Raw genomic sequence first — 25,709 nt, 5'->3', positions numbered from 1 at the left:
ATCATTTCCACTTCCTTATATTAAGCAAACCAAACAGCAACATTTTCTTGTTTTTATTTTATTTACGGATAGCCAGGGGCACGGTTCAAAACTCATTTACAAACAAAGCATTCGTGTTTAAAGGGGTCCGCCAGATCAGAGGCAGTAGGGATGACCCCTTGAGAAGTGTGTGAATTGAACCATTTTCCTGTTAAAATGTAATGAGTACTTTTGGGTGTCAGGGAAAATGTATGGAGTAGAAAGTACACTACATTCCTAAAGAAAATAATGAAGTAAAAGTAGCCAAAACTATAAATAGTAAAGTAAAGTACGGATACCCCCAAAAACTACTTAAGTAGTACTTTAAAGGGTTTTTACTTAAGTACTTCACACCACTGGTCACAGTGTCACCCAACCCCCTGTCTCAGCCTCCAGTATCTATGCTGCAAGAGTCTATGTCCCGGGGGGCTATGCTCAGTCTGTTATATCTGGTGTAATTCTCCTGTCTTAACTGGTGTCCTGTGTGAATGTAAGTATGCCCCCCCCAGCCCTAGTACTATGCCTCAGGACTACCTGACCTGATGACCCCTGTCTGTCTCCAGCCTGTCTGTCCCCCTGCTGGTCATCTATGAACATTTGAACATCTTGAAGAATAATCTAGCCTTAATGGCCATGTACTCTTATAATCTCCACCTGACACTGCCAGAAGAGGACTGACCACCCCTCAGAGCCTAGTTCATCTCTAGGTTTCTTCCTAGGTTCCTGCCTTTCTACGGAGTTTTTCCTAGCCACCGTGCTTCTACATCTACATTGCTTGCCATTTTATTTAAAACTTCTATTTATTTAGACATATTTAAATTAAAAAGGTAAAATATTTAAATGTGCATTGTGGTGTGGTGCCAGGGCTTTATAAATCAATTTGATTGATTGACTGATTGAATAATATTGCCGTAAATAAACAACTTTTTCAGGTCAATTGTGTTTGCCCTTTGTCTCGAAGCCATAGAATTGCACATTTAAATATTTTACCTTTTATATTTAAATGTGTCTTAATAAATAGAAGTTTAAAAAAATGTAAACATACTATAGTTAGAATGTGTTATTGTCACATTTGTCTTTTTACAGAAGAACAGATACGAAGAGTACCTGGTAGCAGGGGCACAAGCTCGTAGAAGAGCTCCATGCACTTGTGACGGCACTCAGTTTGAGGTCGCCCACACTGCTCCAGAAGCCACATAACAACATCGGACAAACACACATTTCCATCAGGGGGAAAGCCCCTAGTGGAAAAGAGAGAAGATTTAGTAAATTCTACAATTCAAAAATGCTTTAAAACGAAGTTGCGTGTACTTGAAGTCGAAAATGCAACCATCCCAAAAGAGAGCCAGCCTAGTACATTGCTAACCTTGGAATCCGCCTCTTGGTGTCCTGCTGATTGAGGTTGGAAGCCTTGTATTTGATGATCCTCTTCAGGTGGTCAATAGCACTTCCACACTGTTGCAAGGTTCCTAAGGAAGTAGAAGGATTTTATTCATCTTTATGGCGATATGGATTTGCACGATGATGCATATTGTTGGATTTCAGCACCTCAAGATCTTAACTGTCTGGACACACGTAAAACCTCATTATTTTGTGGACTTTTGTTCATATTGAACATCATCATTAACAGGATGACAGAACCAACAGGAATTTAGTGACAATCCTTACCCAAGGATCTCTCGTCGGAATGGGCCAGTGCCAGGCTTTCAACGAATACCACTAGTGCTTCAAAGACAAACTGCTCCACCAGGGAATTCTCTTCTCTGCACAGACAAAGCAAACAAAAACAAATTGCAGTCTGTAGTGTAGGCAATCTAGCCACATTTCCTTTATTTCCTAGTATGACTGTCCCGTTTACTGCACTGTCGAAACGTTGGTGATTACATTTTTGCATCTGAGCTCCTAGAGTGTGCGGCTCTCTTTTATTTTCAAGTTTTCTACTCCGCTAGCCAGCACCTCGCCTAAATAGGTGTGCGTATCTTTTTCTTCTAGACCGTTTACTGCACTAACACGCTTCACAGAATCAAATAAGACCGTACCTGAATAGTCGGTAGATACTGTTGAAAGCCAGCGCAGCACCCAGCCTCTTAAAACCATTAGGATGCAGGGCCAGGCTGTAGATGCGCTTGAACAGAGACTTGATGTTGGCTGGGCTCTTCTCTTGTTGCTTGGGGGTGGTCTGTTTAATGGACCACTTGATGAACTCGTGAATGCAGCGGCCACAGAAGTCTCGGAGTGTGCTATCCACAGGGTCTATCACGCCATCCTGAAGAAAAACTATATCTTCAGCAACCTTTCATAACAACTGCTGTAGAATAAGTACATTTCAGTTTTACACATTCAGTCCTGGTTGAAATACATTTGTGACAAATTGTGGCAACATGGGACCAAAAGCATTGAAGAACATTGCAGTTGCAACTACTTTTTCTATCAGTTTCACATTCTATTAAAAATAAATAGTATTTGAAATTCAGTAGGGGGAGAATTACCATAATAGCCTCCAAAACAGCAACTGTGTCCTGACTTTCAAATTTCTTGTTGTTGGTGAACCAGTGGATGAGCTGAATCACCAGTGGTTCGAAGAGCTGCCTTGTTACCTGAAAACAAAAAGTTGAGGTTCAAATACATGATTTCTGTAGCATCTACAGTGCATTCGGAAAGTATTCAGACCCTTGACTTTTCCACATTTTGTTACATTACAGCCTTTTTCTAAAATAGATAAAGAAAGAAATCCGCAATCTAACCACAATACCCCATAATGACAAAGCAAAAACTGTTTATTTATTTAGCAAATACAAAAATACTGAAATTTCACATTTATATAAGTATTCAGACCCTTTACTCAGTACTTTGTTAAAGCACCTTTGGTAGCGATTACAGCCTCGAGTCTTTTTGGGTATGACACTACAAGCGTGACACACCTGTATTTGGGGAGTTCTTCTCTGCAGATCCTCTCAAGCTCTGTCAGGTTGGATGGGGAGCGTCGCTGCACAGCTATTTTCAGGTCTCTCCAGAGATGTTTGATCGGGTTCAAGTCTGGGCTCTGGCTGATCCACTCAAGGGCATTCAGAGACTTGTCCCGAAGCCACTCCTGCTTTGTCTTGGCTGTGTGCTTAGGGTCGTTGTCCTGTTGGAAGGTGAACCTTGGCCCCAGTCTGAGGTCCTGAGCGCTCTGGAGCAGGTTTTCATCAAGGATCTCTCGGTACTTTGCTCCGTTCATCTTTCCCTCGATCCTGACTAGTCTCCCAGTCCCTGCCGCTGTAAAACATCCCCAAAGCATGATGCTGCCACCACCATGCTTCACCGTAGGGATGGTTCCAGGTTTCCTCCAGACGTGACGCTTGGCATTCTTGGTTTCATTATACCAGAGAATCTTGTTTTTCATGGTCAAGAGTCCTTTATGTGCCTTTTGGCAAACTCCAAGTGGGCTGTCATGTGCCTTTTACTGAGGAGTGGCTTCCGTCTGGCCACTCTACCATAAAGGCCTGATTGGTGGAGTGCTGCAGAGATGGTTGTCCATAGGGTTCTTGGTCACCTCCCTGACCAAGGCCCTTCTCCCCCGATTGCTTAGTTTGGCCAGGCAGGCCAGCCCTAGGAAGAGTCTTGGTGGTTCAAAACGTCTTACATTTAAGAATGATGGAGGCCACGGTGTTCTTGGGGACCTTGAATGCTGCAGAAATGTTTTGGTACCCTTCCCCAGGTCTGTGCCTCGACAAAATTCTGTCTCGGAGCTCTACGGACAATTCCTTCAACCTCATGGCTTGGTTTTTGCTCTGACATGCACTGTCAACTGTGGGCTCTTATATAGACAGGTGTGTGCCTTTCCAAATTATGTTCAATCAATTGAATTTACCACAGGTAGACTCCAATCAAGTTGTAGAAACATCTCAAGGATGATCAATGGAAACAGGATGCACCTGAGCTCAATTTCGAGTCTCATCGCAAAGAGTCTGAATACTTATGTAAATAAAGTATCTGTTTTTTATTTTGTATACATTTGCAAACATTTCCAAAAAACAGTTTTTGGTTTGTCATTATGGGGTATTGTGCGTAGATTGCTGAGGATTTGTTTTTATATAATCCATTTTAGAATAAGGCTGAAACGTAACAAAATGTGGAAAAAGAGAAGGGGTCTGAATACCTTCCAAATGCGCTGTATATAATAGGCCTTACAAAGTGGTCATGAAGGCTACATCAAGCCTAGCGGTTAAGAGCATTAGGCCAGTAATCGAAAGGTTGCTGGTTCGAATCCCTGAGCCAATAGGGGAAAAATCTGTCAATGTGTCCTTGAGCAAGATACTTCACTCTGATTGCTCCTGTAAGTTGCTCTGGATAAGAGCGTCTGCTAAATGACTGAAATATAAAAATGTATCAAGGCTACATTAAGCTTTAAGCTGATGTTTTGTCTGAAGTCCATCAGGCACATGTGGAGCCCGGTTCCTCTCTAGGTTTCTTCCTAGGTTCCTGCCTTTCTAGGGAGTTTTTCCTAGACACTTTTTGGGGTTTTAGACTGGGTATCTGTATAGCACTTTGTGACAACTGCTAATGTAACAAGGGCTTTATTAAAATAAATGTAATTAATTGAGTTAGACTTATGGACTAACCTGGTCCACGTCACAGGCGAGCCGGAGCAGCACAGGGAACAGGCGTTTGTGCAGGTTGTACATAGGAAGGCTGCCCTTCTTCCCTTCCACCATCTGAGAACCCTTACCCACCATGTACACCACCAAGCTATGAAGCAACTCACAGGCTGCCACCTGAACACAGCACATACACAACACACAGTAAAAACCTTAATAACAACTCTTGAGAAGTGCACATTGGATAAGTGCTGGATCTATTCAACTCAATGCCATGTATAGAGCTATATTGTTTTGACTTATTTCAGGGATCTGCACACATTCACAACAGTCCCAAACTATTAGGTCTATCAGATATATACTTAATCAGATTTGTTTTGCCGTCTAGCTTCCTTGTAAAATATATATGTTTGTTTACAAAGTTTGAGGGGCCATACTTTGGTTTGCCTGTCACTTGTGGACAGCGCCAGCTCTGTGATGCGAGGTAGAAATGGGTCGAGGTAGATGACGGGCTTCATGTCAGCGAAAGGCACAGCGAAGCTCAGTCTTTTCTCAGAGTCCCAGGCCACAAACTTCTTCATCATCTCCTCGGCTGAGGTCGCTGGTGAGAGAATAAGATCCTATATAAACTATAGAAACATACCAAAGGTGATATATAAAGATATGAGGGTATACATACAAGCCGACATACAATCAGCTGATATGCAGACGTTCAAACACATCACAGGAGGTTGGTGACACCTTAATTGGGGAGGGTGGGCTCGTGGTAATGGCTGGAGCGGAATGGTATCAAATACATCAAACACATGTGGTTGATACCATTCCATTCACTCCGTTCTAGCCATTATTATGAGTCATTCTCCCCTCAGCAGCCTCCTGTGATGCACATATTAGGTATACATACAGTACACACACACACACGTTTGTTCATCGTGTTTAATCAAAGTGGTAGTTGCAAAATACATCTAGATCCTCACCGGTCACCAGATTCCTGTTCAGCTGCCCTCCCAGGTGTCCCAGCAACCGCACCACCCTCTTCCTCACCATGGCAATGGGAGAAGCTTCCTCCTGACAAACAAAACATCCTGTAATTCATATTTGAGAAACTTATGCTTCGGTTACTTATAGCAAGGAAAATGACTCCTACTACTTATTACCATGGCAACCTTCTTGGATCTCTTCAGGAGCTTAGCCATCACTTTGCTGTATCCTTTTTCTTTTCCCGTGGATAGAGACGTCACCTCCCAGGGGCTCTCATCGTTGTCTGCAATCAAGACAAAAAGGGGAACAGAATTATAGCATACCGTACAAACAAGTAGGTCAGATTCCCTGAGGGAAGTACAGCCAAATAGAACAAAGATATTATTTGTAATTTCCTTTCTAGACTGAGATAAAGCAAGAATGGATGGATGGAGAGCGAGGTCAAATCACCGTCAGCGGCGGCTGTTTTCAGGTATCCGTCGAGGTGGGGCAGGATCTCCCTATAGTATGGCTGCATGGTGTCTCGGGGAATACGTGACGACCACGCCTCCAGAGCGTCCAGCGCTGCATTGGCCAGTGGGGCATGGCTCAGGCCCAGCTTCAGAGCCACCTGGGGTACACCAACCACAGAGAGCGGTTAAGTCATCAATTGGGATTAATTGAAAACAGCACCTATACATGTACATGACTTAGTACCAGGTAGGTAGGTATATGTTGAGTTGAAATGTTTTAGGTAAACCAGTAATAAACCCTCATGAGAGGGAGCTCCGCACCTGAAGTGGGGGGATGTATGCCTTGATGTCCAGAGCAACTATGTCATGATGAAGGGAGAGAACGAAGGTCAAGCAGGAGGCCAGGAGCTCATCTTTATACTGCTTCATTCTCACAGCCACCTAAGGAGACAGCAACCATCCAGTACATCATTCTGACCAAACAACATGGCCTTTAACACCGCTCTTCTCGTTCTGGAGTGGATTCAAAAAGTAGTCGTGCTGTACCTCTTTTCCAAACTTTGAGAAGAGTGCAAAGCAGGCGCTGCTTTGAGCGCTTTTGGGTCCGACACCCTGTTAAAGAAAGTATAGTGTTCATCAGCCATCATGTACATCAGCCATCATGTACATCACATGTACATCAGCCATCATGTACATCACATGTACATCAGCCATCATGTATATCAGCCATCATGTACATCACATCACATGTACATCAGCCATCATGCACATCACATCACACGTACATCAGCCATCATGTACATCACATGTACATCAGCCATCATGTACATCACATATGTACATCACATGTACATCAGCCATCAGGTTGTAGAACATACAGCTGTATCTACGTGGCATATATAACCTTTAGTTCTAAACTTTTATCCAGTGCAGTGACTGAATAGATAGTGCATATGACCCAAGAGGAAATCAAACCCACGACACTGGAGTTGCTAGTGCAACTAGTGCTAGTGCAACTCAAAGCATAGTGATGGGATGGAATTGATGAACACGGTTTACCTGGAAGTACTTGATTCTCTTGGCTACTTCCATGGATACAGAGAGTAGCTTGTAAAAGCCACTGACAAGCGGGGCTCTTATGGACTGAAGGATCAGCTCGTGGCTCAAAGGGTACACCCACTGCCCAAAATACTCCAGACGCTTCTTCAGGAGCAACTCACTACAAGGACAAACAGATAGAGGCCTCATAGTGTAACTAGAGGTACGGACTCAGGTGCCAAACTGGCATACAAATACTCGGCTTGAAAGCACTGGATGATTTAGGCTGCATTGAGGATTCCTCCCATTCACTGAATAAAAAACAAAGTCACAGATCTGTGCTGTATAGCCGCTTTCTATGGTTGTTGTTATGCCAGACAGCACACAGACATCTGGGACCAGGCTAGTGGATGGGGACTGGTACTGTACCTGCAGAAATCAACCAGGTTGATGAAGGCAGTGAAGTCCTTGGGTTTGTTGGGCAGGAGGTGGGCTGTTGGGTCAGAGGACGGCAGAACCATACTGCTGTTGACCTGGTCATCCTGATCCTAAGACAACACAAACCACATATTGATCAATGAGAGATTCTCATGTGTTTACAATATCAATTATTTTCACACGTGGCACACCTTTAATCGGCTAAAGCCGGGACACATCAGTGGTGACCGTTTTTAAAAATGATTCACCACAAATCAAAAGTTATTATCAGAAGAGGTCTCACCTCCTTCTCTGTGTTGACTTTCTGAACTGAGAGGTCCAGCTTCTCTACAATCCTCAGGATGGATTTCACCAGTTCATCATAAAGCAGACGGCTCAAAGAACTCAGGGTAGCGTTCTGGGTTTCAAACCCCTTGTCGAGAAACCCAGTGTCCTACAGCAGAAGACATTTTGAGTCATTGATAGCAAGGATCACTTCATCAACCAACACTGTATGTGGAGGACTAATCTCTCATGGACAGACTACGTCAGCATAAATGGTAGCATCTAACCAAATGATGCACAATTTAAGTTCTGGGTTAACCGAGATTAGTGGAGGACTAACTAGGCTAAGAGAACCAAACTGAGCAAGGAAGATTAAAAACATCTTTCCCCTTAGAACCAGACCTGGGTTCAAATAGTATTTGTTATCTTTGATAGAGCCTGCCAGCAGAGCTAAATGGGCAGCGTTCACACTTTTAGGACTATTCTACTGGGCCAGGCCAAGCTTAATCAAGTGCAGTTAAAGTATCTGAAAGAGAAAAATACAAATTTAACCAGGATCTGCTTAGAACAGCATCCTAACTGGTTACACACACACACACACACCTTTAGATGATCACAGTCCAAGAGACCCCTGAATAGATCCAGGTAGTCACGACAAGAGGGAACCCTCCATTTCCCAGTCTGCATTTGAGAGGCCTCTGCAGACTCCCCACCAGTCCCGGTGACACTCTGAGCGTTCTCTCCCTCCTAACAGAACAGTTACCACCATTAACAAGTTCCCACTGACAACAACTGATCCTGCCAACTGACAATCCCCCATCCCGCCAACTGACAATATCCCATCCTCCCAACTGACTGACAATACACTATCCTGCCAACTTTCAATCATGGTTAAAGAAAATATACCTTTAAAGTATAAATTTAAATAACAAAACTATGCAACTAAGTAGTTGATGAAAACAAGGTCAACAACACATAGATCACAGTCCATGTAAGGAATGTATGATATTCTCATATTAGAGCATTAAAACAGTGGCATAATGTAGGGCCAAAATGACCTTACCTCAAGAAGGACAACAGGCTTCGAACAGACACGAATCAAGCCCTGGTGCACTGAAAGGAGAAAAATCAAACAATTCTGGCATAGTGATGCATCAGAAGTTACGGTAACAACAACTTTAACGACTTAATGAGGCCTTCATAAACCCTTTATAAGGTCGATATAGATTTTATTAATACTATACACGTACAACAAAGGCTTCAGAAAAATGTCCTTACATCTGGCACTTTGGCGATTGTGTCAAAACCCTTTGCAGCCTCTACCTAACATGGCATTGTTTACAGCCTAAATGATTGTAGCTTAAATGGTTTGTGAAGCAACTATGATGGCTTTATAAATGTTTTTTGAAGGCCTTCATAAATGGCGTATATTATAGGCTAGAGTCTGTGACTCAGTTTCTTCAACTCACCCACAGAACTGATGAAGCTCCAGAATACTGGACCCTTGGATGCCATGGCGACAAGCACCTTGACGATGGCACGAGTGCAGGTGGGCTGCATTCTAACGCTGTACTGAGGGAAGCTGTCGATCTGTACCACCAGGAGGCGCTCTAGCACAGGTGTGTAGACCTCAGGGATCTGTGGGTGCACGATAAACAGTGATATGGTAATGCTAGTCTCTCCACCATCTGTAACTAAAGTTACATCGGTTGGAACATAGGAACAATTATTGCGGTGCGCTAGATTTAGCATCACTGATTATTTGGACAAATCACGATTTCGCGGGGGTAAGCATTTTTCAAATTTCGGAAGGGGAGGGGTTCATTTGGACTGTGTTCTGGGGTTACCTTGTCTAGGTGGATGATGACACTGGCGATGGAGTCCAAGAAGCTGGGGAGCTGGTAAACTTTGTCCTCCTCTCCGTCGGACTCCGTGAGGTACATCTGTTTGCAGCGTTGGATCAGCTCTGTGTACATCATGTCCACGTCTTGAGGGCAAACCACTTTACATGGCTGCAACAGCAACAATTATACAATAAATGGTTCAGTAATGCAAAATAAACAGTGCACTGGATAAATTGAATATATCACAACTCCAAATGCATGTACATATCAGTGACTAACTGTAGTATACTACAACATAACAACAAACCAGTCAGTGGCTTTTCCAGCAGGACAAGCCCAAAGGGATGAGGGGAGAAAATAGAAACGTACCGCTGCAAAGAATCCATAGCCACGGATAGCAATGGAGAGCTCCTTGTGAGTGGAGTCCATGGTCTTGATTATGGCACAGAACTTCTGCATGAAGAACTTGAGCTTGCCTTTGTGCTCCTCAACATTCTCTGCCACCTGGAGAGCAACCTAAAGCGATAATCCAACAAACAGTTATATTTCTCAGGGCAAAAAGGAAACACACTACTCCTTGCAAAACAAAGGAATAGAAATACGGTTATTCACAAAAATCCTCTCAAGTGAAACGTTACCTATATCTTATGAAACAATAAGTATAGGGGACAAATTAACTGATGCCCTTCTGTGCAGCGTGACTGTAAAAAAAGCCTAAAAACTAAAACGGCACCATTAATTTGTCTGACGGCAGTTCCACGATAACAGAATAACACAGACTCCGATTTTTCACTTTCAAAATGTAGGTCAAACTAAAACCAATGATACAACTCTATGCACAAGTAATACTTCTAACAATTTCCAAAACTATACAAAAACACATTTACTTGAAGAACAGTGCAGATTGACAATTTTTGGGGCTCTAAGAGTCTAGCCGCCCTAGTCATAGACTGTGCTCTCTGCTACCGCACGGCAAGCGATACCGGAGCGCCAAGTCTAGGACTAAAAGGCTCCTTAACAGCTTCTACCCCCAAGCAATAAGACTGCTGAACAATTAATCAAATGGCCACCCGGACTATTTACATTGACACCCCCCCTTTGTTTTTACATTGCTGCTACTCGCTGTTTATGCATAGTCACTTTACCCCTAACTACACGTACAAATTACCTCGACTAACCTGTACCCCCAGACATTGACTCGGTACCGGTACCCCCTGTATATAGCCTCGTTATTGTTATTTTATTGTGTTACTTTTTATTACATTTTTTACTTCAGTTTATTTTGTAAATATTTTCTTAACTTTATTTCTTGAACTGCATTACGGTTTGTTCTGTCATTCTGTTACTAAACTTTGCATCTGCACTGTTTTTCAAGTAAATGTGTTTTTGTAAAATGTTCAGTAGACATTGTTTTGTAGACATTGTTTTTCATTGGTTTGTTTTAAATACATTTTAAAGTGAAATATCGGAGTATCAGCATCATTCTGTTACCATGGAATTGCCCCTAACTACATTCAGGGATGTGGTAAGCCCACCTGTTTGAGGAAGGACTCCAAGGCATAGTAACTGGTCTTCTTCATCTCTTGGTTGATGTGTCCACACAGCTTGGACATGACATCAAACAAGGCTCTGTAGTGGTCCATCAGCAAGTGGCTGAATTGAGTTGCATGCTTTGCTAATAATCTCAGTCCAGCTACAAAGCGTAGAAAAATTGCTTATTGTCAAGCTCAAACAATGCTGCATTTGATTGAGATTGCCTGGTGCAATGGAAACAAAGGAGTAGTCATGAAAGTGCAAATGATTTAGCAAATGATTTGGCACTCAATGCAGTAAATCTTACCAAAGGTGACAGCATAACGGCACATCTCCACCTGTTCAAAAGAGAGGACGTGAAATGAACGGAAGGATGAATGAACAGTCCTATTGCTCACATTAGACAACCTGTACGCTACCACATAGGATATTGAAAGCACAAATTGTATAACATTTTACCAACCTGAGGACTAATTGTCTTCAAGGCATACTCGAATATTTCCTTTGAGGTTCCTGGGTCTGCAGAAAAAATATTAAAAATTAAATAGGGAAAATACAGGATGACCTGAAGACAAAGTCACCTTATTGGTGCTGAGAAAGTCAATCAGAAAATTTACGACTGAAAAAAAGCTTTCCATACATGAGCAACACATTCAGTTAAGTAAAGGCAATAAACACAACACACACACACCGTCTTCCACTGACTTGGTGAAATTAACCATTAGTGCCGTGATCCCTCTCAAACATCCAGCCACAACAGTAAGCTTTGGCTCCTTTGTCGATGAAGTCATCTAAAAATGGTTTCAACATTGCAACCAAAAGAAAATGAAATTCAATGCACACAACAAAATCTATTGTAATTCAACTGTAGACCGAAATATTGCACAATGAACACGGCTCAAATACCACACAGTCTACTGCAGGGATAGGCAACTAGATTCAGCCGAGGGCCGATTTTTGTTGGCCCGGATGTGTACGGGGGGACGGAACAGAATTATAATAATTTGTACACTGCAAATTGACCAACTTGTTACTTGAAAATAACAATCATTTAATATCTTGATTACATTGCGACACGATCACATACAGTTGTGGCCAAATAGATAGACACCCTTGCACATTTCTTAAATAATTCCCTATTTCTTAAAAAAAAAAAAAATGAAATTGAAAAAAACTGTCTCCACAACCTGTTATGGATTTTCAACAATGCAGAACCAATTTTATTTTTGTAAACTTAAGTTTAAAATTGTAATTTAGAAAATAAAGACAAATTTGATATGGACAAAATTAAAAAGTATATATTATTTTTTTTAGCCCCTTTTTTCTCCCCAATTTCAATCATCTTATCGCTGCAATTCCCCAAAGTGCTCGGGACAGGCGATGGTCGAGTCATGCGTCCTCCGAAACATGACCCGCCAAACCACACTTCTTAACTCGCGCCCGCTTAACCCGGAAGCCAGCTGCAACAATGTGTCAGAGGAAACACCGTTCAACTTATGACCAAAGTCAGCCTGCAGATACCTGGCCTGCCACCAGGAGTCGCTAGTGCGCGATGAACAAAGTAAAGCCAAACCAAACCCTCCCCTAACCCGGACGACGCTGGGCCAATTGTGCGCCGCCCTATGGGACTCCCGGTCACGGCCGGTTGTGACACACCCTGGGATCGATCCCGGGTCTGTAGTGACACCTTTGACCTCTGCGCCACTCAGCAGGCCATATTTGTATATTTATTTGAGAAGAAATAGGGAAATATTTAAGAAAAGGGTGTCTTTATATTTGGCCACAACTGTATGTCTCTTTTTTTATTCATGGAAATACTTGGGAACAGATTTACTAAATAAAACTCGTTTTAAGCCGAATTCCTGGTGAATTTACAGTTGTTTTGAGGGGACGATTTTGGCCTGCGGGCCACCTGTTGCTGACCCCTAGTCTACTTTATATGGGATGTACCTGAAGTTTCAGCTCTCCTAAATAGGCTCTGTAGAGTTTATCTGAGTGGTTGACCATTTCGCTGGGATGGACCTCACCCAAAACTCCTAAGAGCTCATAGATTTTACTGAGAACTATTGAAAAAATAAGACAAATCAGAAACACAAATCAGTGTCAATAGGACTTGCAGGTATAGTATACTGCATTATAGAGAGAGCAGACAGTGATTCCTATGCCATTGGAAACATTGGAATTACAATGTAGGTCAGTAAACATGGTTGAATATGTGGGGCTCTATTGAAAGCTATTCTGCGACACCTACTTGAAGGTGCCTGCTTTTTTACACTGTCAATATGACCCCCATCAAGAAGGAAATTAACACTCACCTGTATCTGCGATTTTGTTCTTGTAGGAGAGCTCGAAATAGAATTTGTCGAATATTTTACCAACTTTTAAGTCCTGAGCAATGCTGGAGTCCTTAGTTAAATAGAGAACCTATAAAAGTTAGGAAATGGAAAACTGACATTTAGTAAAAAGATGGTGTCATTTAACCAGTTTTCAATAAAAACATTATCACATGAATGCATGTTAATCATTAACCTTGATCAGGAGATCTAATGTTGGTGCCTTGCATTTTGCAGCTTTGTCCTTTGTGTACACAACCAAGCATATGTCCTACGACCAGAGGAAGGATGGCGTTAATACTGAGGAGTCCAAGGTGTCAAATAAAAATCACTTCAAAATGTATAAATAAACATTTTAAAAATACATCAAATGTAACAGTTAATAACATACCTTGACATCAATGGCATAAGTCTTCTCCCAACCCTTGACGCTTGTAGATATCCTCTGCAAGAACTTGTCCAGTAGACTGATGGTCTCAACTCTTGTATCCCGGAGCTGCATTTAAATATGAACCAGTCATCATGGCAACAACAACAAAATAGAACTGGACTGTCATTCTACATTTAAATTGGGGAACAGATTTTCATTGACCTCATTCATTTGCACTAACCTCTTCACATGCCAGTGATTTTCGAAGAAAGTTGAGCAACCCATCTTCATTTGAGAACAACAAGGATGCATGTAAAGCTTCAAGAGAAAACAAATCAATCAATGACTTGATGTCACTCACTCACCACTTCAAAAACAAACAGGTAATTCTATATTTCACAAAAACACTATGTCGTATAGTCCCTACAGAATTAGAATAGCATCCTAGATCAGCGTGGACTTGCCCTCCTGACCCCAACGGATTGTTGAAAGCTAGGGAAGATCTCAATTGCATACTCCTTGTGTCCTCTCCTTTCGCCGCCTCCTCAAAACCCATTGGAGGGGGAGATCAGAAATGAGAGACTTCTGGCTCTCATCCAATGGGTTTTGAGAAAGAGACTACGAGAGGACGTGAGAATGCAACTGAGATCTTCCCATAGTGTGGACAAGCCTGCAACGCTGCTGACCAGAGCCTCAGATGTAGCAGGCCTGATAGTCAAGAGCTACAAAAAAAGTAAGGACCCCTTTAGTCCTTAGAATGAAACAACATTGAGACACATGCTAATTTAGCGTCTTAAATCACTATTACCTAGATAGTTAATCCCAAATGACATGAATGGGGACGTTTGGCATCATTCAAGATGGGTGCAATGCGCATGCGTAACTGTGATTATTAGCATCTCAAAAAATGGCTCTGGCCATCGTCTCAAACAGGTGCCCAGTCTGTGCCAGTATTCGTTCATTGGGAAGGTATGTAATCATTACGCCAATTCTGTAGCAAAACGTTTTGCAACAGAAACCGTTTCCTCCAAACGAAAACGAGAGTTTATTTTAGGCAAATTCAGATAGGTCCCTTCCCGTTAAAGAAAAGTTTTGCAACAAAATAGGCTAAATGAATACCCCCCCCCCCCAGCATTAGCAAGCCAAGGGTAGGCGCAAATCTATACTTGCTAGCTAAATTGCTATGCTATCTACATAGCTAGTTAACGTTATGCTGTTTGGGTCTGACAACCACTTAAGTTAATATATTGCACACTTTATATAGAACTACAGTGAACCTTACCCAGCTCGTTCTCGCTGTTCGTTAGCATGCATTCTTGCCCCAAGTCCCCGATAATGTCATGACATCTTAGCGCTGCATCTCTTGTGTCGACATCTGAGAGAGCTGCATGAAGTTTCAGAAGATGCCCTTGAATCCCTCCAACAACCTTAACTTTGTCGTCGGAGGACATGTTAAACTAATCTAGCTACTGCTAGCTATCCTTAGAACACATCAACAACATTCATACGCGCGCGACCAGAAATACATCTAAAAGTTTAAACACTCCCATCAAAGGTATATTCACGACCAAGCATGATGTTCAAAAACGTTAAACCCGGAAATCAGATGTCAACTGTTTAAAATGTAGCAATCTCAATCAAACTCTAATTTATATTGCAATTTAATTCTAGCATGGATTAGCCTTTCAACAGGCAGCGATTGTGTCACAAGTCTAATAAGTAACCTTAAATGTATCGTCGTTTTCAAATGCTAAAGCAACGCTGAAAAGATCCTGAATATACCCCTGTAGTCGTCAACGCTAAACGCATGCAACTGTAAACAGCGTAATCTACTGGCATGGAGTATCGATTCTATTCCTATAGGGAAATATTGTTAATTTATTTATTTTGGAAGCCAAAAACCATAACACAGAAAGTTGAGTTAGTGTACACTCTACAGTCTGTAGAGAGCAATGTGTAGGTTGGCAGTAATCTGAATACTAACAAAAGAAGAACACTGTCCATCTTTTCATGAGGTTTAATAATGCCAGTTACTACGTTCATCAGCGGACTAAATCCTACTTTGTTTACACACACAAATCACTAGATTTAGTACAAGTAACAACATTTCCAATAGTGAAATAGCCAAAACGAATGTAGAAAAAGAGAAGAGAAAGGCTGAAAAAAACTGAAAATCAGACATAAAAAAAAAAATAAGGACAATCTTCCCTCATCATTCTGGCAAACCAGAATTCCTCCAATCACTTACATCATCAGTGTGCGACAATCTTAATTCAAGCCTTTTAAACCTTTATCTCCCACATTCATTAAGACATTACGGGCCAGTTTCCCAGACACAGATTAAGACTAGTCCTGGATTCAGAAGCATGTTTAATAGAGATTCTTAATTGGATGTACTTTTTAGTCCAGGACTAGACGTAATCTGTGTCTAGGAAACTGGGCCTGAAGGTCCGTTCTCACTTAGTACTCACTCTCTCGTACATCATCAGCGCTTGTCGCAACAGTCTCAATCTCAGCCTAAAGGCTTTCATCTCCCACATCCATTAACACATGACTAGGCATTTTCTTTCCTAGTATCCGCTCACTCCCTCTACTGTATCTCCCCTATGACAGCCCTGTTGCCATAGCAATAAAGGATGGCTGCACATCACGTTGTGCTATGTCGCTAAGCAGCAGACCGCCTCCCAGTCGTGGCCCCAACCCTGGGTCATGGGGTCCCTTCAGGGTTTTTTTTGCTGCAGCGTTCTCCCCCACTGGGAGTGTTCTGGAACGCTGGCGTCCAGGAGAGTCTCCTCACACCTGGGCTATAGGGTCAACTCTGACTTCCTATACGGTTGGTCTTCAATCAGAGTGTCATGCCTGTTACCTCTTGTTAGAGGTGCACGCACCTGGTGTCGGACCCAGCCTGTAGGAACTACAGAACAGAATGATTATCATATATGCCTACTAATTACAGTCAGGCTGTGAATGCAACTTAAGGAAGTGATGGGGACATAGGTTTATAGATGGGATTTTAACATGTGTAATATTGGATTCAGACACCATGTGTCCTGCATCCTGGTTAGGGGTTTGTGACGTCATAACACTCACAGCGTGGATGTCCTGGTGGTCTGGGGTTACTGGACTGCTGCCAAAGGAGGACTGGAAGTTGTGGATGGTCTACTGCAAAATCTGCCTCTCTCTCCCCTGCAGCAACAATTCAGGTGAATCATAATAATTTATATATTTTCAGTGGATGTATCAAGGTGTGAACCCTCTTTGGTAACTAAACACGATATAAATAAAACAAATAGATAGGCAGGGAACACAGAAAGGGGGTTTAGTAAAGAATGAAAACGACCTTCCCAGCATTCAGAAATTGCTGCCAGTATTTGATACCTCGGCCCATCTGTCTTAATCCCCATCCTTTAAATCTCCATCTGTCAGAGTAAAGAAAGCCTCCATGTCCACCTGTAGTGGATGCACACTGACTGACTGACTGACTGAGTGGATGAAATCAGGGTTGGGGTCAATTCCATTCAATTCAAAAAGTAAACCAAATTCCAATTCCACATTTTCCTCATTAAGGTAAATTGGATTTTCAGTATAGTTCCTAAATTGACTGGAATTAAAATGGATTTTACCCCAACCCTGGATGAAATGACATGTAAGCCACAGCTATGAACATTTTATAATAAGTAGCAAATACAACTTGGCTTATGATATAGTGTGAATGACACATAGCTCTTGCTCTTCGAATATGGGCTGGATAGTTCATCTGTTCATCAGGATACTGGATAGTTCATCTGTTTGTAGTAAGAGATAAGCAAAGATCAGCAGAGGAAGGGTGTGTTTTTAAAGTATTCATACCAACCACATATGCCCAGGCTCACCCTCGTCGGTGATGGTGCCACTATTGGAGCCGCCGCTGTTCTTGGAGCGTGGATGGGAGGAGGCGGAAGACAGGGAGTCCCCGAGGGCAGGGGTGGGGGATGGGGTCAGGGTGGGAGAGGTGCTCTTGGAGGTGGAGGAGTTCCCAGACAGGTCTCTTCTTCAGGTCTATCTGCACAGAAAATAGATGTGTGTATATCACTTCATCATCTTTTGCTAGTAATACTGACATTTTGTAAGCATGCATGACCCTTTATAATGTCTTATAATAAGGCTGGTATATTTTATGTCTGACCCGTCTGGAGTGGACATCGCTGGCCACCAGGCTGGGGGTGCTGTGGATGTCTGGGAGGCTGATGTCAGGCACAGTGGAGGCAGGAGCAGGCACAGGGGTGGGGCTTGGGACCTCTGCTGCCTGGGCCTAAGGATCCAGCAGGCCTGCAGCTCTCTTCCTCTGGGCAGCAATTTGAGACAAGTCAGTGCCCCCTGTGGGGAAGAGAGGAAACGCAGCGCATGAGAAGCAGCACGAGCACTGGCTGTGTCTGCCCAAATCTCATAGATGAAAAGTCTGAAAGTGGGGGATCTGTGTGTGTGTTTGTGTGTGTGTGTAGCCTAGCGCATGCATACATATGTGCTTGTACCCAAGCGGTTGTGTGAGTCGGCCCATGGTGGTTGAACACTGTTGGAGGCCCCGAGGAGTGGGGGGAGTGGTAGTTGCCTGAGTTGGAGGGGGAGGTGGACGAGGGGCCCTTGGTGATGCTGGGGAACTTGATGGATCTGCTCATCACACGACTGATAGAGGTCTGTGACACAGCATGAAATTAAATAATAATTTTCTTTCCTCCAAAATCAGGATCGATCTATCAGCGGTTTTCAATTTCATACAGTGAAAATAGTTTTTTCCGAAAATCGTCGACAACATGTGACTCAGAGTTGCCATTGCTGTTGAGGTTGGCTTTGCCGGGCCTCTGTGGCATGGGCAGCCGCGGGGTTTCACTCTTGCCTTCTTTGATGACTCGCGAGCAGTCTGAGTTCCACGGTTCAAAGTTCGACGGAGGCAGGAAGGGTGGGATCACTGCCTTCAGCTTGTCGTTGGCAGACGGGTCAGGGACGCCCCGTTTCTCAGCTGGAAGTTTAGTATACGTTTTAATCAATTCAATCACACCAGCATTGCAGTATGGGGGGGTGTATGCCCAGGGAGCCATACAAGCTAGAACCGCCACTGTCTAGTACCATACTTGACTCATGTTCCTCTATCCAAGGTCCAACTGTTTCACCCACTGACCACAAAACAGTATGTTTCAACTAAATCTCTCAGTAAGAATATGGCCATTGTGAAAAATGAACAGCTCCAAAACATCATGGAATCAAGATGGTTTTGCTACGGAACCATTTACACCACTGCTTTTGTTCAATTGCCATTTCCCACAGACAATCCAATCAGTAGGACAGCATCTTACAAGACTAGAGTGTTGGCATGCTGGTTCTAAACTGGCTATACTGTATTTACACAAATTCAGCTTTCAAAACAACAACTTTGGAAGCTTGTTTAACATTTGTTTGTCATGTGTCACCACTGTCTTTGCTCTTGGCTGTCCACGCTGTGCTGATGTCAGTCCTCCCCAGAGCTGCAGGGGGCACTCCTTTGGGGGTGGCACACTTCCTCTCAGCCTTCATGGTGGCATTCCAGAGATGCCTCGGGGTTGTCTGGGAAGGGGGCCAGGCGGTTGGAGGACAGCCCATGCCTTAGAGTGTGGTTCAGCTTGAGCCTCCGGAACCTGTTAGACATCCTGTTCCAGCACGACTGGACAGGAAGGAGACAGTAATGTCATATGATAATAAGCTGAGAGTAAACAACAACTGGCCCGCAGGCCAAATGTGGTCTGCAATCTGATTTAATTTGGCCTTGGTCTTAACAGTGCATAAGCTTAAGTCCTCCTCTGTCATCAGGTGGTACTGGGACGTTGTTGAGAAACTGCCTGCTCATGGAGCCGGTGAGGGGAGTCCTGCCCTGGTGTTTTCCCTTGTCTTTGTCTACCTGTATGCAGATGGACGCCAACAGCCTCACCAGCTCAGTGTCTGTGGGGAAGCAAATGGCTGAGCGTGACTGGGGTGTATTGTGTTTACCGGGGATGTAATCATTAGTCCAAAGGGTTTTGCAACGGAAGCCGTTTACTCCAAACAGAAAACATTTAGACATTTCTATTGGACAAATTCAGGTAGGTCCCTCCCAGTTTAATTTCATTCTGTTTGCTCCTGTTTGGTTCCTAGTGAATACACCCCTGGTGAACTAAGCACTAGCAATGGTTACGACACATATCACAGTGCAGATGCATTCTAACACTTGACACTGACTATCTACACAAGTAATACACCCAGAAGCAGTGGCAGGTTGAGTCGTGGTTTACCTGGGTCATTCAGCAGCTTTTGACCAGGTCAAAGGCCATGTATCCATTCTTGGCTCGCAGGTTGACATCTGCATCCTGATTGAGCAGATACTTCACCACATCTTCATTCCTATGAGCACAGGTACGAAAGAAGAAAAGCTTAGATATGAAGCCAACTCCTAAAAAGCAAAGTTCATGCAACCTGGCTGTATGAGTGTTTTAGCCGTTGTGTGTTTGTGAAGGTGTCTGTGTCGTACAAGAAAGCATAACCAAAATGGCTGCCACATGTCATACGTGTTTACCCATAGTACGTGGCCTGCATGAGGGTCCAGCCATGTACTCTATCTTGTTTGTCCACGTAGGTGATCTTCTCAACCAGGAGCTGCACCACATCCAGCTGCCCACTGACAGCTGTGATCATCAGGGGAGACACCCCGTCCGGGTTGGCCATGTTCACCTGGGACGGGTCCTCCTCCAAGATCTCCTTCACCAGTTGGGAGTTGCCTGAGATACACACACACACACACACACACACACACACACACACACAGATATGCAAATGAACACACACACACACACACAGGATTAACACAGACCACCCAATTTCAGCTACAGACAATCTTACTGAAACAAAGGTCTCTGGTCTCCACCCAAAAGTTTCAAATGTGTTCAACCCTTGCAGACCCCACACAATTGTCCCTCGCAGGATTTAGGGTTAGTTGTGAATGAGAGGTTTTCAGACCCCACACAATCTTCCCTCCCAGGGTTTAGCACTTACGCCAGACTGCATTGAGCAACCATGTAAGACTGCCCAGTGCACATGCCATGTTAGATTCTCATAAAATCACATAGGCCCCATTTTGGGGATGTTTGAAAATTACTTCTTGGCTTACCTACATTCATGGTTGGTTTACATATTGAACACGCATGGTCGTGTTATGCCAACTCTTGCAGACATAGCTCAATATGACAGCTTTCCCCTTACAATGCAATACGTCCTCTCACAAGGCAAACCTCTGTTTAACATGTGTCTGCGTCCTCTAAACTCACCTAACTTCAAGGCACTGAAGACATCTTGTCTCCTCTTCTTGTCATCTATGAGGGGGTTAAAAGAACAGAAGATAAATATACAAAGGACCTTTTGGTAGGGGTGAAGCAACAATAAGACATGGTCATGAACTATGCTACCCACCACACACTACCCCACTGCTGAACCCAGTCACATTGGGTAACAGGATAAGGCAGGGAACCCTCAGTGGAGAAATACTGGAGAGATGTACAGGCTAAAGTTAAAGAGATTCTCTGGTACTTTTGTATACTTTTTAGCCCGTAGTTCTGAAAGTAGCACTTACAAGCCAAAAGTGTTCCCCAAAGATTGTGTACTATGTCACATATGTGCACCATGTCATCGATCTCTCTCGCTTTCTCTGCTGTGTCCATTGAGCCGGGCAGGCCTCTTGCTAGCTGTCACTCAAATACGAGGGGCTTGAACTTGAATTGCTAGGGGGCTGGCCCACGTGGGGGTAAATATAGGGGAAATGGTCGCTGCACAGCTTCAAACTAGGGATTCTGTGGCTAATTGAGGTAAGATAGTCATTCTGCTCATAGTATATGCATGTATGAACTACACATTGAAACATCCAGCCCTCCCCAAAAAAATATTGTCTTAGTCGCCAAAGTACCGGAACATGTCTTTAACAAGTCCAAAACCATCAGGAGAGTGTACCACAATCACATGACTGCTATCCAGGGAGAGGGATGAGGGAACTCAAAACACAAGTGACTGGTCCTAATTTTGTCCTGAATTGTAGTTAAGGTTATTGTGCTTAGATGTACAGCATACCACACAAATAATGTATGCATTAAGAATGCAGGAGTGATATGGACACTACGTGAGCAGTGACTTTTGAGATTTCTGATGCATCAATTAAACTGCAAAACATTTGTGAAAATGTATGTAGAAAATCTTTTTTACAATTGTTTAGGTTAAAACCAATGATATGTATTAACCCTAAATGACTGACCGGGGGTGCTGTTTTGAAGCCACTGCACAGCCATTTTGGTGGTACTCCTCCTCCAGTGTAAAAAAAGAGTTTGGAAGATATAGAAATACATTTATTAATGTCTACATTTGTTTTTGGCAAGTATATTCTATTACAGACACCTTAACTGTAATGCATACTTTTAAATATTAAGTGAACTGAACATGAACATTTAAATAAAAAAATATATAAAAACACATTTCTTAAAGGATTGCATGCAGTGTTTTATATATAATTCCACACTATGAGGTTAGAATAATACTGTGATATTGTAAAAATTAAGATAATGCCGTTTTAGTTGAAGAGCTGTTTGAAAAGACCGCCTGATATTTCAGCCTGTTTTGGTGGGATGGAGTTTTGGCCTGCCTGGTGACATCACCATTAGTTAGACCAATAAGAAATAGAGTTCCAAACCTCTGCCAATAACAGCTCATTTTCAGCTGCATTGGACATTTATTTCTGTAGAGTACTAATGTTAATGTCCCCACTACAACAAATAAATACATGTAATTTAGAATTCCATTCTTTTCTATGAAGGACTGCTCCTTCCGGGGAGTGCCAATATGGCACCAGTGGCTCCAAAGCCTCTCATTGGCCATTACATAGAATCAGCAAACCAGGGTTTACTTTATACACATCATTGGTTCAGCCCTAATGCAGTCAAAGAAGGCAAGATTCATTGTACACAATCTGCACCACACCAAAGACATAAATTGTCTTTCCAGCTATACAGAAATTGCAGATATAGCCTAATCCATAGTATCATGACTGAGCCATCGTGATCGTTAGAATAGGTAACTGACTGAACAAATTCCCTCCTGTGTACATCTTGTCCAAACACAAGATGCACATCAAAGAGAACAGGTGTCTAAAGGGGGAATTCTGTAATGATGACTGTTTCTTTTAGACACCCAAGATGTGACCACTGACTGCATTTCAAGATTATTACAGTTTTTTCTCCTGAATGTTTCTTCAGCAGGACACAGAACCCTGAATCAGCATCAAGCCCTGCCAACAATAACATTTCCTAAACAAATTGATACCTAGCCTGAAGGTTTTATACAGGGCATCTGTTCTGTTCTATTCCAAGTAAGCTTAATGATAAAACAAATATTGGAGAACTCATTTCAGACAGTGTGTGACCGACCAGGGTTCGAGTCCGGGTCCCCAATGTGTTACAAGACTTTTAGCCCACCGGGCTAAAGTCTGGACATTAGCTTGGGAAGCTAACAAAAGTGTTCAGGTCTCAGGCAGGGTTAGTCATCACATGAGCGTGCTTCACCAAATCACCTGTGTTAGACCTGGACAGAGAAGTGAACTCGTTGGCTGGTCCATACCTGGCTGTGGGCGCAGGGTGATGATGGAGTCCAGGTAGGCCTTGACATCCCTCTGCTTGAGCTGCAGTGACAGGTCAAAGGCCATCTTGGCCAGCACATTGACCTGGTCCGGGTCTGCCCCCCGCTCTACCAGCTGCTGGGCCACGCCCACCTTCCTGCTCAGCATGGCCAGCATGAGGGCGCCCCAGTCCGTTGTCTTCTGGGAAATGTTCACCTCTGCCCCCCACTCCAGGTGCAAGCGAATGGCCACCCCGTGGCGAGCACCTTGATGTCCATGAACTCTCTTTCGTCCCTGCCAAAGCTGCCGATGCTATTGTTGTTGTTGCCGTTGGCGATGCCGTTGGCAAGCGCCAGGTGGTCGTAGTCGTCGACAAAGGCGCCACTCTCCAGGAGGAGCTTGGGTGTGGCCGCCTCTGGCCGCCATGGTCAAAACGTTGGCCCTCATCCGGTTCCCGTCGTTCACCTCTGCCCTGTTCTCCAGCAGGATGTGGGCCACATTTAGATGGCCAAACCTGTTGGGCGACAAGACAGTGTCATGATCCTCTGTAGCTCAGTTGGTAGAGCATGGCGCTTGCACCACCAGGGTTGTGGGTCCGATTCCCAGGGCCACCCATATGTAAAAATGTATGCACGCATGACTAAGTCACTTTGGATAAAAGTGTCTGCTAAATGGCATATATTAGAATGGAACTGTCCAGAGATTTCCAAAAACATACTGTACTAAGATGTAGGCAATGGCCGAACAAAGATCTTAATGCTTCATGTTTTGTAGACCAGGGGAACTCTCACATTGGGTCATTGGTCACATAGTACACAGGTGACCTGGAAGTGTTAGCACATGTGAGAGCAGAGAGGCTATAAGGAGACCTTATTTTAACCAATTATGAAATTAAATATCGGTTTGCAGGTTAGTAGTTATTACCGTTAAAGATTACCTTTATGTTTTTGGGAAACGCACCCCTGCTAGTAAGGATTGTTTTATTTTGTTGTGCATATTATAATATTATAATTATAACGTTTTAATCGGTGACACACCCATTTAACATCTGTATAAGTTATTGACCAATGAGCACATACATTGGTAGCGACCACATGAGAGGCGTCCAGCCATAGTTGTTAAGGCTGTCCACCGAAGCCCCCTTTCGCAGTAGAAATCAGACCAGATTCTCATGTCCACTATCTCAAGAATCACTCGAGCAGTTTCGTAGTCGCCTTAATCACAAGCACGAAACGACAACAGTGCGTTTCCCGGAACATTCATCTCTAAGGTTAGTTTGAGTTTCAGTTGTGATGTTATAAAAATTTTCTCCAATGTCTATCGGTGGCCCATCTTTGAAAAGCATGACGCACTAACAAGTGTAAAGTTCACTCCTCGAGTAATACGCAGGTTTTGTTTGTACTATCATAAAAATAAAAAGCTTTTTTATTTTCTACTGTAAATAATATAGCAACCGGTGTTACCATCCCGTCTCAACCTCTGGAAATCATTGTTCCCTGTTGACATTCTGCGTGCGCAAAATGAATAAAACATAATAGCGGTCTTTTCGGACCACACAGCCCAGCACCACAAGTACAATGAAACGCTTAACTCACAAGCTCTAACCAACAGTGCAGTAATTCAAATCATTCATCACATTCATTTGTAGTATAGCAACTTAATATTCATATGGTCAACTTTAATATTAATTAGGCATGACATTGGATTTTGGATATAGGCCTACTGTTCTCTAGGCTTCTAAATTAGAGATCACTGGACATTTTTGTTGTTGTAGGAAATGTGAAACATATTAAGGCTTCTTTACGCCACTATTGTTTTATATTGCTTTTTATGAATTGGACTTGTGGTTGTTAATTGAATTGACAATTGTCTTTTATAAATGCATTCCAGTGGAGGCTGCTAAGGGGAGGACGGCTGATAATAATGGCTGGAACGGAGCTAATGGAATGGCATCAAACACATGGAAACCATGTGTTTGAAGTATTTGATACCATCCCACCTATAGCCCTCCAGTGATTACCACGAGCCCGTTCTCCCCAATTAAGGTGCCACCAACCTCCTGTGAAATGGCTGCAGTCAGATTCTCTACCCTTCTCCCATAGTGTGTACTCGTTCACTCCCCCCCATCAATTAAAACCACTCTATGGGTTAGACACCCCAAGCATGGGCTAGAGGTAGTCTCCACCATATTTATCTTACACCAATCCATTCCTTTTAAATCTAT

General features: G+C 43.2%; 1 protein-coding gene and 1 pseudogene across 1 annotated transcript in view; both read right to left on the bottom strand.

Moving 5' to 3' along the window:
- prkdc (protein kinase, DNA-activated, catalytic subunit) overlaps positions 1 to 15,302 on the bottom strand; it is a 43,647-nt gene extending 28,345 nt beyond the window's left edge. The window contains exons 1-30 of the mRNA XM_038972978.1: positions 15,134 to 15,302; positions 14,093 to 14,169; positions 13,873 to 13,977; positions 13,678 to 13,752; positions 13,464 to 13,572; positions 13,099 to 13,211; positions 11,840 to 11,939; positions 11,612 to 11,667; positions 11,456 to 11,486; positions 11,151 to 11,308; positions 9,985 to 10,131; positions 9,619 to 9,783; positions 9,241 to 9,409; positions 8,835 to 8,884; positions 8,375 to 8,509; positions 7,791 to 7,940; positions 7,499 to 7,617; positions 7,091 to 7,250; positions 6,578 to 6,643; positions 6,353 to 6,472; positions 6,030 to 6,189; positions 5,756 to 5,862; positions 5,576 to 5,663; positions 5,036 to 5,199; positions 4,623 to 4,775; positions 2,508 to 2,615; positions 2,058 to 2,284; positions 1,687 to 1,781; positions 1,385 to 1,487; positions 1,126 to 1,259 (exon numbers count right to left, since the gene is read on the bottom strand). Coding sequence (XP_038828906.1) covers positions 1,126 to 1,259; positions 1,385 to 1,487; positions 1,687 to 1,781; positions 2,058 to 2,284; positions 2,508 to 2,615; positions 4,623 to 4,775; positions 5,036 to 5,199; positions 5,576 to 5,663; positions 5,756 to 5,862; positions 6,030 to 6,189; positions 6,353 to 6,472; positions 6,578 to 6,643; positions 7,091 to 7,250; positions 7,499 to 7,617; positions 7,791 to 7,940; positions 8,375 to 8,509; positions 8,835 to 8,884; positions 9,241 to 9,409; positions 9,619 to 9,783; positions 9,985 to 10,131; positions 11,151 to 11,308; positions 11,456 to 11,486; positions 11,612 to 11,667; positions 11,840 to 11,939; positions 13,099 to 13,211; positions 13,464 to 13,572; positions 13,678 to 13,752; positions 13,873 to 13,977; positions 14,093 to 14,169; positions 15,134 to 15,302 — 3,613 coding nt within the window. The remainder of the gene's footprint in view (positions 1 to 1,125; positions 1,260 to 1,384; positions 1,488 to 1,686; positions 1,782 to 2,057; positions 2,285 to 2,507; positions 2,616 to 4,622; positions 4,776 to 5,035; positions 5,200 to 5,575; positions 5,664 to 5,755; positions 5,863 to 6,029; positions 6,190 to 6,352; positions 6,473 to 6,577; positions 6,644 to 7,090; positions 7,251 to 7,498; positions 7,618 to 7,790; positions 7,941 to 8,374; positions 8,510 to 8,834; positions 8,885 to 9,240; positions 9,410 to 9,618; positions 9,784 to 9,984; positions 10,132 to 11,150; positions 11,309 to 11,455; positions 11,487 to 11,611; positions 11,668 to 11,839; positions 11,940 to 13,098; positions 13,212 to 13,463; positions 13,573 to 13,677; positions 13,753 to 13,872; positions 13,978 to 14,092; positions 14,170 to 15,133) is intronic.
- Positions 15,303 to 16,655: 1,353 nt separating this feature from the next.
- Positions 16,656 to 24,748, bottom strand: LOC120027879 (annotated as a pseudogene).
- Positions 24,749 to 25,709: the final 961 nt, after the last annotated feature.

The sequence above is a fragment of the Salvelinus namaycush genome, chromosome 33, assembly GCF_016432855.1.
Source record: "Salvelinus namaycush isolate Seneca chromosome 33, SaNama_1.0, whole genome shotgun sequence".
Taxonomy (NCBI): domain Eukaryota; kingdom Metazoa; phylum Chordata; class Actinopteri; order Salmoniformes; family Salmonidae; genus Salvelinus; species Salvelinus namaycush.
Note: the sequence above shows the minus strand (reverse complement) of the source record. Positions and strands in the feature narration are given on the sequence as shown.